Raw genomic sequence first — 12,647 nt, forward strand, 5'->3', positions numbered from 1 at the left:
ATATTATAATGTTATCAGCAGCCTGGGTGTTATGTTGAGACACATCAAATCAAACATTCTTCCGTTTCAAACAGCTATATCTATAGCAGCCATCCCAGAGTTTGTTTTTTTTTTCAAATTTATTTTAAACATTAAAAAAAATAATAATTTATTTTGGAGTTTTATGTTGTTTAAAATGCATGATCATAAATTTTATATATATTATTTAAAGAAAGTAAAATGGCAAAAGAACTAAAATAAAACAGGGGATGCAACTCTGTTTCTTTTGACTGTCTAGTCCACTGTTGCCCATCCTCAGCAAAGTGACATTGTGGCTACCCATGGGCAGAAACAAAAACGACCGTGGGAGAAGAGTGTCTATAATACTGATCTATCATTCCTAAATTTTCCTTGAACCAAAATTGACCCCTAGCAATGTGCGTAAACTAGCTTTGATTTATTCGCCAGTCTGGGTAAGGGAGGAAGAGGTGTGTATCTCTACCTAACATTCAGATTGTGCCCCTTTGAAACCCAACAGACACAAGGACTGTTCTCACATTCATTTACTTGAGGGCTCATTAAGTAAAGTTTTGCTTTAGAATGTCTAAAAACATGTATATATATATATATATATATATATATATATATATATATATATATCAACAATGATAACAACACGATGACTATGTAATTATCCGGCATTTTACTGAGCCATCAAGTGTTGTATTCTGTTGTGTGTGACTAAAAAAAGTGAAACTCTACGAATACTCTATCTCATTGTAAGGCTGATTTTTTTCTTTCAAAAGCGATCGTGATGAACACATTATAGAAACACAAATTTTAATTGCAGTATTTGTTTTATTTCAAAAATAAAAAAGTACAAAAATTGATTACACATTTTACTTTCTCTGTTGTGGCCATTGGTTTGCAATAAACATGAGATATCTGCATAGAAAAAATAAATTGTATTAATGTTTAATATTTTAGCTTCAACACATAGCTCAGTTTATTTGTCTCATTTGTCGTTGCTTAAAAAAAACGCACCAACCTCAAGTATTCAATATCTGTGATGTAACCATCCCTGTCACCGTCCACCTCATCAAAGATGACATTGACATCTTTCCTGTCCAGGATACCGTTGCTATCTTTATCTAAGTTATCGAAGTTATTTATCTGAAGTCTTCTAGCCTGTGGGCTTGGGTTACCGGCATCCACCCATCTGGTGTACTCTCCTCTAGACACTTGATTGTCCCTGTCAGCATCCATCTCCTGCACAATTAGATGTTATTTATATAGCCAGGGCAGGGGCGTAGCGAGCAGGGGGGGGGGGGGGGTGGCGTGGGGTGCGGACAGCACCGGGTGACACCATTTAGGGGGGTGACACCAAGGCAAAAAATAGCAAAATATATAGAGAAAAACTTGAGGGGGGGGGTGCAAATCGAAAGTTTGAGGGGGGGTGCAAACCGAAAACTTGAGGGGGGGGGGGGTGCACATCGAAAGTTTGAGGGGGGGTGCAAATCGAAAACTTGAAAGTTTGTCCCCGGGAAGGGTCGCAACGCCTCTGGGGGGGGGGGGGGTGACACCATTAAGTACCGAACCGGGTCACACCCGACCTCGCTACGCCACTGAGCCAGGGTCAAATCCATATTTATGACACGTACTTAAGAGAAACGACTTGAATGTGTTTAACAATACACTCCGTGGGCTTTGATGCTGGGTGAAATTTTTTTTTTGACTTCATGTACAAACGGTAATGAGCTCCTAAATCAAGGCCACGTCCTACTCACAAACAATTGATCCTCCATCTCCGCCCTAGAAACTCGTCTGTCATCATTAGCATCCAGCTTCCTCTGTTGATGTGGCTCACTGTTCTCATGATGCCTCTCCCAGTTTCTCCTTGGGACGCGACTCAGTTGTTTAGCTACAGCTCTGTCAAAATACAACCAAATTAATGAAATAAATTACAGGAAAGAAGAAATCTCAGATAAAACTAAACGATAACATCCTAAAGTCTGTCTAAATGTGTTCCTGTCATACCAGTGACAACTGACCTTTTATACTCGTCCTCTGATACCCGGCCATCACTGTCAGTGTCAGCTTCATCAAACAGGACCTCGGTATCCCGTCTGTCTAGGACTCCATTGCTGTCTTTGTCGAAGTGCTCGAAAATATTCTGTAGAATTCTCCTGGTTTGTGGGTCGCTGACCTCGTCACGAACGTGACCTAGATACTCTTCCCTGGTCACGGATCCATCCTGGTTGATATCTTTTTCCTGGGTAATTAAAATGTGTGGTACTCACTAAAACAATTTTAATTGTCTCTTATAAGAATGTATACGAAGATTATAATTTCTAAATTTTCTAGAGCATCAAGATGCTCTACGGTATAATAAAAAAGAGTGTGAGAGAGCGTGGGTGTATAGGTTGGAATCCTTGCATTATAATCACACTCTTGGGTTTGCCGGCATAGTTTAAAGAATGCTTAAGCTTTTGTTTGAAATCAAATCAGTACGAGAAACATACGAGTTAAAACCAAAGTTGGTCATCCAACTGCAAATATTATTTAGAACAAAAGCAGCAAGGCAATAGCTATTTAATTATTATTTTTTTTTACTTTTTTTCTCCAAGATGGCGTTTTTAAGCTCAAAGCCTTATATGCCCGCGTTGCCGAACTCGGGATTTTCGCATTAGCAATCGTGCGCTCTGTCGCCTAACCACGCCGTCCACAATACACATTATAATGTACGTGGAATAAATAAGTGACCAAACATCACCACCAAATCAGAATAACGATATTCATATGCAACTGTTTATGAAGCTCGCACAAATACATAGAGATATATTCAAACATAAAGAAAAATAGCGATACTAACATTCAACTAACCATGAAACGTAACGGAACAGCCATACATACAACTTGCCATGAAACGTAGCGAAACTTAACAATACTCACATTCAACTTATCATGAAATGTAACGAAACTTAACAATACTCACGTTCAACTTGCAATGAAACGTAACGAAACTTAACAATACTCACATTCAACTTATCATGAAATGTACGTAACAATACTCACATTCAACTTATCATGAAATGTAACGAAACTTAACAATACTCACATTCAACTTATCATGAAATGTAAAAAAACGTAACAATACTCACATTCAACTTATCATGAAATGTAAAGAAACTTAACAATACTCACATTCAACTTATCATGAAATGTAACGAAACTTAACAATACTCACGTTCAACTTACAATGAAACGTAACGAAACTTAACAATACTCACATTCAACTTATGAAATGTAACGAAACTTAACAATACTCACGTTCAACTTACAATGAAACGTAACGAAACGTAACAATACTCACATTCAACTTATCATGAAATGTAACGAAACTTAACAATACTCACATTCAACTTATCATGAAATGTAACGAAACTTAACAATACTCACATTCAACTTATCATGAAATGTAAAGAAACTTAACAATACTCACATTCAACTTCTCCTCCATCTCTGAACGTGAAAGTGACATGTCCCCATTGCGGTCAATCCGCCTGAATGATTGAGACGCAGCATGCTCCAGCAAGGTCAAGGCCACAATACCATTTAGCTGTCTGGCTATATGCCTGTTGTTTAAACACAAAATAATACATTTCTAGTTTATCACTAAATGCTGGAACTCATGTAAAGTGTCTTAATTAGAAGAACAAATTAAAGAACAAAGTTTTGAACCAACCTGTCGTACCATCCTGTGATAGCCCAAACCAAATTAGAGAACAAAGTTTTGAACCAACCTGTCGTACTCGTCTTGTGAGAGACGGTCATCTCTGTCCGTGTCCGCCTCATCAAAGTTTGCTTCAGCGTCTCTTCTGTCCAGAACACCATTTCTATCTTTATCCATGTGCTCAAAAAGCTGCTTCAATATTCTTCTGGTCTGGGGGTCGGGCTGTTGCTCATCCACCCTACGGTTATATTCTTCTCTGTTCAATTGTTCGTCTCTGTTGCTGATTGGCTCCTTGAGGAGGCATTTAAAAACCAAGACCATGTAATGATATAATGTAATATAATTCTACTATTGGTTTAACTTAGGGGTCATCCATAAATGACGTCACGCTTTTTTGACGATTTTTACCTCCCCCCCCTCCCCTCCGTCACACGTCGTCACAAAAAGCCAGACCCCCCCCTAAAATGACGTCACACCTCAACCCTCAACCCCCCTAAAATTGCAGTTGAATTTTTTTAAAACATCGATATTTTTCTAAAATCTTGTCTAAACTATTACAATTTATTAAAACAGTAATATCGCGAAATAACGTCTAAAATTCGATTTCTAACATTGCTTTTTTATAATGCAAAAGTGTGTGTGAAGTCGCAACATCTGAACCCCCCCCCCCCCTTGCCCCTCATCACACATCGTCAAAAAATTACGGACCCCCCCCTCCCCCCCTACGAGTGTGACGTCATTTATGGATGACCCCTTAGTAGAAGTACTCTCTCAAAAAAATAATACAACGTCAGTGTCTATTCGGGCATGTGTCCCATTCGGGCTAGTGTCCATTAGAGAAAGCGGCTTTCGAGCAAAATACATTCCCGTAAGTGTCCTTCGGAAAACTCTCCCCCCCCCCCCACTCCTTAAAAGGTAGTTTAATATTGTTCAATAAATGTGCCAATGCTAGTATTAGATAATCTTAGTAGACGCACCCTCTCATACAATACTCGATAAAATAAATAGATTGACACACTATTGAGCATAGAGAAAAAATAATGGAATAAAACAAGAAACTTTTGATCACATCAAACTTACAATCCACTCATTCTTGATCTCAGATCTTGTGAGTCGACCATCGTTGTTTCTATCAATCTTCCTGAAGGATCTCGAGATTAAAGATTTTAAGTACACGCCCAGGTTTGAAATCGATCTAGAAATCAAAATATTTTAAGTCATAGAAACTAAACCATATATTTGTATTACATTGTGTAGATTTTGTTTAGGAATAAAAGTTAAAGAAAGTAACAAAAAAAGATTTTATGTTACTTGTCGTATTCGTCATGATTGATCCGGTCATCTCTATCTGAGTCAGCTTCATCAAAGATGGCGTCAATGTCCTGGCTGTTTAAAACACCGTTTTGATCTCTGTCCAGATGTCCGAACAGTTTCCTTAAGTCACTTCTCTCCGATGGATCTCTGTTCTCAGCGTTAACCCTCCGCTCATATTCGTCTAGTGTCACCTGCCAATTTCCGTCTACGTCGTTTTCCTGTGATATAATTATTGCAATCATACATGACTTATTTGAAATGGCGTTGTCTCTTAATATTTTCTTTTGCTTTTAGTAAAACACATTTATAACATATCTACGTTTCAATATGTAAGGATAATAATAATAACAACAACAACAACAACAACAAAAATAATAATAATAATAATAATAATAATAATAATAATAATAATAATAATAATAATAACAAAAACAACAACAATAATAATTATAATAATTTTGTTATTATTATTATTAATATTATTAATATTATTATTATTATTTTTGTTATTATCATTTAAATAATTTCAGTAACAAAAATAATAATTGATTGCTACAATGTTACATAAAATACATTTCATCACAGTGAGTAGTTTAGTTTTGAAGATGTACTTGATGTTTTTATATGGATCCCATTTGTAAAGATTAAAACTTTGGAAGTACCAAGCTTATATAAGAATTTGATACTTTCTGTTGTCTTTTACATGTCTTTTCTTATATTTAGTTACATAACATTGTGCATTCAAATTTAGCAAGTAATGTCTGTTTCTGTTTCTTGTTGATGATATACATCTACGTTATACTAAAGTCTAATTACTTTCTGTATTAAATTATAAACTGTAATTTTTACATTCTTGTAAACTCCTAATAGTCCAAAATATTTACCAGCAACTGGTCCTGTATCTCTGATCTAGAAATGTGTCCGTCGCCGTTAGCATCCAACATCCTGAAGGACTGGGACCTACCAGGGTTAATATTCCTGCCCCAGGCCAATCCAAAGATACAGAGAATAAGTGCGTGTCGAAACATCTTTTTTTTCCCCGTAGAATCTGAAGTAAAGGTTAAGAATTTTGTTGCTTAATCGAACATCTTAATTTAACGTTTTTATATGAACGGTTTGAAATCTTGTACCCAAAGCGACCACAAAAAAAGTTTAAATTGTCATACATCACGAACTAAGATACAACAATGAAATAAAATTAGATGTAAACAAATTTTAAAATATTTAAAGCTTACATATCTGCTTGTTGTTGAAGTAATGATTGTATTTGTCAACGATCAGGTTTTTATATGTTCTACAAAGTCCACCATGTACTTAGTGCACAAAGGCACATCGTGATCACAGCATGGACTGTTGTTTTTGTGTGTGGCAAGTTGTTGTTGTTGTTGTTATTTATATAATATTTCCTATCTAGTAAATTTGCTGAGACATGCAAACCTCATTAGAAATATTAAACGAATAAGGAGATAACGCATATTTTTCTCTTGATGTTTTAGTTAAAAACAAAAACTTTTTAAATTGATAAGCATCGGCTTAAAATAGTGTAGATATATTCTAAAATACGTCTTTGTTTGAATAAAATGTGCTGATTTTCTCAAGTTTGTGTTATAAGCGTGCACATTTCGCCTTTATTTATCTCTCCAGCTTGACTACGGTATTCATATTGGGTCAACTAACCTGGCTCAGATTAGGTCAACCGTCTTTAGAGTAAAAATGTACTTTAAAAGCAAACATCGACTCTTCCCATACTACCAAGTGGGACAACATTAAAAGTTTAAACCAATCACTGAAAACAACGGCTGGTGTTTTCCGCCAAGTCCGCCATCATGTCAGTGGCGGAACTAGAAAAAAAGGGCCACCCCGCAAAAAAGATTATTAGCCCCCCCCCCATATATAAATAAATAAATAAATAAATAAATAAATAAATAAATATATATATATATATATATATATATATATATATATATATATATATATATATATATATATATATATATATAGGGTTAATAAATTGTAATAGTTTAGACAAGATTTTAGAAAAATATCGATGTTTTAAAAAAATTCAACTACAATTTTGTGGGGGGGGGGGGGGGGGGTTGTAGGATGAGGTGTGACGTCATTTTGGGGGGGGGGGGGGTCTGGCTTTTTGTGACGACTTGTGACGGAGGGGAGAAGGAGGTAAAAATCGTCAAAAAAGCGTGACCTCATTTATGGATGACCCCTGGAAGCCCACTTAACACCTTGTCGGTCAAAATAATATAAAACATGAATACTTTGTATAAGTAATGGTATCTCGTGTTATGTTTATTTTTTTATTTTTTTTTATTTATATTATTAATTTTTTAAATATTATTGATTTAATACTTTTCCTTTTTATAAAATGTCATTCTTTAGTAATTACTTATTAAAAAAATAATAATTAAGAGAAGTAATTGCTTTTTAATTTGTTTAATACAAATCTATTAAAAGGAGCTTATGATCACTCCCATTGACTATTTCAAAAAGAAGGGAAATAAGTAATGGAAGTGGTTTGAACATTTGCTTATCTTTGATAAGTTTAATTGTATGAGAAAGACTCGGCTTTCACTGTACTTTAAAAACAAAGGGAAAAAGAATATACAAGAGCGTGGGGTGGTGTCTATAGAATAAAGATAATCCTACCGCAGATACGGTAATTTTTTACAAAACAACCATCAAGTCAAAAATGAAAGAAAATTTACTTTTTTTTTTAACTATACATTTTTTTATTATGGTCGGCTCTGGGCCCCTAAATGGCGTGCCCCCCCCCCCCCCACATTGCGGGGTCTGGCGGCACTATAGTTCCGCCCCTGCATCATGTTTAGCCAAAGATAAACTTTACAATACAAAATGTATACAGTCAAGTGGGGCTGGAGGTAGGTTTAGAGTTCGGTGTGGTGAAGTTAGGTGCCAGCACTAGTTGAGGTCTTCGTTGATACCCATGATACGCTCGCCCATCTCACACATACAACCTTTGTACTAACATCACCAATTGCACGTGATGTAGAGAGGTCAACAACTAATTTCACATAATTTCAATTTACATGCAATTCTGACTTCAGTATATTTGTCTCACGTAACTATTTTTAAGCGATAGCCAAGTCCAAAATTATGTTTGTCTTTTTCGTTTACTCTTCAATCATCTGCTGTGTGCTGAAAAAGAACTTTGGATCGAAGAATTCATTGTGAAAGTAATTGTATTTATTGATGAGGATACTAAAGTACCTGATTTATTTGCATAAACCTCACTGCAGCTACCACTTTTTTATTTACTATACCTGCCCTGTTCACCTGCTAGTCTGAGAGTACTTTGTCTTCACTAGCTTCTAAATTAAAGGTAACAGAAGAGACACATGTTATTTAGACTTGCAAAATATTTGATTGCTTAAATAGTTAATCGCAGAACTAGGGCAGACAGATAAATCATGGTATTAAATTTACAGTGTGAGTGAAATAAAATTATATTAGTCTTGAGGTTTTGGTATCTTACCGTGTGATTGTCAAACTATTGTTCCTGATTTACCATTGTGCAGAGACTGAAGTCGAGTAGTATGTTGAGCTAGACTTATGTTTAATATGTTAAGACAGACAAATATCGTATCGGCTGTGTCAGGGAAGTGACATCGTTTGATGTGTCAGTCAGATGTCATGTTTATTGTGTCAGTGATATTAGTTTTTGTCGCCTTTCTCTCTAATCTACGAACCTCACTAACATTGATTAATACTACCATCTGGTATGAACTTTTTCCTGCATCTCTTACAGTATATCATGATACATTTAAACAATACATATTTCGAAATTACCTTAGTTGTTTTATTATTAATTAAGCAACATGAAGCCCTTACAGAATTTTACCATTTCGAAATTATGTATTGATGTTTCAAACAAAGCTTTGATTTACATTCTTGGCAATCAACAAGTAAAGCTCTAAAACTGTTTGCAATAATTCCATGTTTATTAAATTCTTGATTACATTTAGTTTAAAAGTATCTAATTACATAAATAATAAAAATATACATTGAACTATTTGCCCTCACCACTTTATTTGACCTTCTATAAACTGCCAATTAATTCTACCCAGTCAGTAACATCATAACTGACACATACAAATGAAACTGTTATTTCATGATCTTTAAAAATTTTGATTTAGGTAATAAAAAAACATAGTCAACATTATGTCTTTACATACAACATGTATATTTATCTGTGAGAGGTTTCAACAATGCGGCAACTATTTTATATGCTTTTAGCATAAAGTACGTGTTTTTAATCACCAATGCTGTAATGTTTCAGTAAAAAATGGGCCATTTTTTATTGATGCATGGGAAGTTATAGCTGTATTGAAAACAAATGAAAAAGTACATTTATACGGTGCTAATGACATAATGTACCACGAATCGCAAAAACAATACAAAAATGTACGTTTTGTATTTGATTTTCATATAGAAAAACTAGCATGCCCGTCCCCGCGCGTTGCAGCGGTCTCAGAAGAAAGGCTGGTAAAATATTTTAAATCGTTGCTTTACCAGTCATAATTATACTTTTAGACGTGTGCCCTAGTTTTCTGAAGCGGAATTATTTAAATGTCTAGAGTCATATTTGTTGGACCGTGATTCTAACCACACTACAGCTCAGCACGCCAGAGGGTGTTTAGTAGTTCAGCCTTGGGTGTACGTTAATCACTCTCGTAATAGTTTGGCAGAACGCACTTCCGCAACCGCCCAGGTGTCAGGAACGGAGAGGTGTGCTCTCAGGAGCCCCAGGTTTTACTACCTCAGGGGCGCCGCGTTTTACTGCTGCCTATAGTAGTACCCCTTACCCGCTATTCAGGACGCCCAATTAACGGATATCAAGTGTTAAGATATCCACCCTGGAACTCTGGGTTTCAAAATGGGTTTTGACAAATATCGCACAGTCCCGGACGCCGTCCATAAGAAATTTTAATTTTTATTTCCGCAGAAAATTCTTGGGAGTATGCTCATCAATTTCCCAACGTTTCATGGCAATAGGATGAACGATTTCAAACCTCATTTGACTTTTATTTTTATATTGCGTACTTAGAGAAAATTCGCATCTTCCTGGGGCGCCGCTCTTGCAAAATAAAATAAAAATATTTTTTACACAAACATTCTCTGGAGTATTCACATCATCTCCCAAAAGTTTCATAGCAATCAGATGAACGGTGTCAAAACAGCAATAAACTTTTATGTTTATAACCCGTATATCCAGCATGCTAACATCTGTCTCTCTCATCCTGCCTGCTACTATCTCTATATTTCTCATATTGCCTTAACCATCCCTGTCTATCTTCCAAGCCTAAATAAATATCCAGTCTACGTCCGTACTATCGAGAATGCCATTGTTATCTTTATCTGTGTTATCAAAATTATTCTTCTGAAATCTTCGTTCTTGAGGGTCAGGATATCTGGCATCAACCCATCTTTCATTTTCATATCTGGACACTTGACCGTTCCAGTCGCCATCTTGTTCCTAAAAAATACGTTAAAATATGTCCTAATAATATAACTGTTTCAACTCATCAAAAAAATATAGACTGTTTTTAAACAATCTCTACATAATTCTTTGTTTAACTCACACGAAGTTTCTGTTTTAGCTCTTGTTTCAAGACTTTTCTATCACGATATTCGTCCCAGTTTCTGGAAGATTGTTCTAAATACGCTTGGTGTTTTCTCACAACATTTAAGATATTGATGCGATTCAGTTGTCTGGCAATATATCTGATTTAATGAGATAAGAAAACACGTATAAAAATATGTAACTTTGTTGTTTCTACTTTTTGAATATGTATTGATAATAACTAAATGACTATAAATAACAGTTGTGAAATAAAAGGAAATAGAAATGTGACATTTTGAAGAGATGAATCTCATGGTTGCTAAACCGAAAAGTCACGAGTTCGAACCCTCGCGCAGACGAGGCTCGTTAGCTGGGGACAGCCACTCCTCTAGGAGAGACAACTCCAAAATCAAACAAATGCTGCCTTGTATTTTTTCGGCTGAAATCGGAGTCAATGGCCTCAATGGCACATAACCTGTTGACACGTATCCTTAATTGTGATGGAGGCTTGGTCGAGTCGGCAAAAAAGCTCATGGTTGATAAATTCAAAAATAAAAGTCTCGAGTTCAAAACCTCTGGCAGATAAGGCTCGATCCCCTCTAACACTAAAAATTAAGAACGAAGAAAAAGAAGAGATTAAAAAAAGGTTGTTTTGACTTGATATTTAAGTCGAAAACGATTTCAAGCGTGTAGGCTACACAATTTTTACAAGGACATGTATTTACAAAAAAATAAGCAGAAAAACGCAATCAAGACATAAGTGTGCTAAGGTATTACGCAGCATACAAGCTACACATTACTGTCTGCAATTGAACCAAATTGAACCAAATATTGAAGGGTAAACGTAAAAAGTCTAATTAGTTAACTGCAAAAGAAACACTCGTGAGAATTTATTATTATCTGACCTTCTTTGCTCTTCCTCAGATACACGACCATCTCTGTCAGTGTCAGCCTGATCAAAGATGGCGTCAACATCTCGTCTATCCAGAACACCGTTTCTATCTTTATCCAGGTCATCGAAATGCTCCTTCAGAATTCTTCTGGTCTGTGGGTCACGGCGCTCAATGTCTATGTGATGGTCATATTCCTCTCTGTTCACTTGACCGTCGTAGTCGTAGGCATTGTCTCTATCCTTAATAATTCATATATATATATATATATATATATATATATATATATAGAGAGAGAGAGAGAGAGAGAGAGAGAGAGAGAGAGAGGAGAGAGAGAGACGCTTTTTAATATATCCAAAGTTAAAAGTAGTCTTACAACTTACATTAAAATCTTCCCTTGATTCCGACCTTGAAATGGCCCCGTCACCATTTCTGTCCATGTTTCTGAAGGATCGTGAACTCAAGTTTTCGACTTGAATGCCTAAAGTCAAGGCTGCGATGCGATTAACGTGTCTAGCAACATGCCTGAATATGTAAATCGTATATCCATTGATAAGCATTTGAAAACCCAAACCAATAACAAATTAAATCGTTCATGTTGTGAAATTTTGTTAACTAATTCGCTTTTTTGTTCTATTTGTTAAGTCGTCAATATTCTTTCCATTATTTAAAACGTATTTTTAAAATATCTAATCTTTGAAAAACTTATTTATTAAGATCGCAATGCCTGGATGTTTGTTTTGATTGTTCGTGAATGTGTGTCAAATCTTGTGACGTAGTTTTGACCAACTTCTTATGCCACGATTAGAATTTACTTAAAAGATAAGGAATTAAACAGTAGATAACAAGATTGATGGCTAGGGATTTATGAAGATAATGAAGATCTGTTTATTACACAGCTGGTTGTTTTCCGGCTGGTTGTCAAATACGGACTAAGAAGGGGCAGATAATTATCTTACAGAGAGTGCAGTCTACTCATTAGGTTTTTGCTCAAATATTTTTAGTCGTATGTTGTGTCATGCTCATTTATTGCAAATTAATAACAAAGGAAAACAAAACAAGTAAAAAAAATACTTGTCACGCTAATAAGCGTTGAAATGTACTGAAAAACCAAAATAAAACAAATTTGCTTACT

General features: G+C 35.5%; 2 protein-coding genes and 1 long non-coding RNA gene across 3 annotated transcripts; all 3 read right to left on the minus strand.

The window, feature by feature from the left end:
- Nucleotides 1-864: 864 nt before the first annotated feature.
- Nucleotides 865-3,499, minus strand: LOC131947651 (uncharacterized). Its single transcript, XM_059308890.1, has 5 exons — nt 3,482-3,499; nt 2,031-2,251; nt 1,767-1,908; nt 1,028-1,248; nt 865-924 (listed from the first exon to the last, which is right to left on the minus strand). The coding sequence occupies exons 1-5, from the start codon at nt 3,497-3,499 to the stop codon at nt 879-881; spliced, it is 648 nt and encodes a 215-aa protein (XP_059164873.1). The 3' UTR covers nt 865-878.
- Nucleotides 3,500-5,019: 1,520 nt separating this feature from the next.
- Nucleotides 5,020-6,054, minus strand: LOC131947652 (uncharacterized). The gene is made up of 2 exons (XM_059308891.1): nt 5,911-6,054; nt 5,020-5,244 (listed from the first exon to the last, which is right to left on the minus strand). Exons 1-2 carry the CDS (start codon nt 6,052-6,054, stop codon nt 5,020-5,022), a joined length of 369 nt encoding a protein of 122 aa, XP_059164874.1.
- A 4,294-nt stretch (nt 6,055-10,348) lies between these two features.
- Nucleotides 10,349-11,629, minus strand: LOC131947666 (uncharacterized). The gene is made up of 3 exons (XR_009387909.1): nt 11,528-11,629; nt 10,642-10,783; nt 10,349-10,535 (listed from the first exon to the last, which is right to left on the minus strand). It is a non-coding gene; the product is annotated as an uncharacterized LOC131947666 (long non-coding RNA).
- Nucleotides 11,630-12,647: the final 1,018 nt, after the last annotated feature.

The sequence above is a fragment of the Physella acuta genome, unplaced genomic scaffold (genome assembly GCF_028476545.2).
Source record: "Physella acuta isolate Inbredline_101_S28 unplaced genomic scaffold, ASM2847654v3 ptg000604l, whole genome shotgun sequence".
Lineage (NCBI taxonomy): Eukaryota > Metazoa > Mollusca > Gastropoda > Physidae > Physella > Physella acuta.

Coding starts and splice junctions, on each gene's coding strand:
- LOC131947652 (XM_059308891.1), bottom strand. CDS start 6,054: ATGTTTCGACACGCACTTATTCTCTGTATCTTTGGATTGGCCTGGGGC. Junction 5,245..5,910: donor AGATACAGGACCAGTTGCTG/GTAAATATTTTG, acceptor ATTATATCACAG/GAAAACGACGTAGACGGAAA.
- LOC131947651 (XM_059308890.1), bottom strand. Junction 1,909..2,030: donor TCAGAGGACGAGTATAAAAG/GTCAGTTGTCAC, acceptor GTATTTTGACAG/AGCTGTAGCTAAACAACTGA. Junction 1,249..1,766: donor AGATGGAGGATCAATTGTTT/GTGAGTAGGACG, acceptor CTAATTGTGCAG/GAGATGGATGCTGACAGGGA.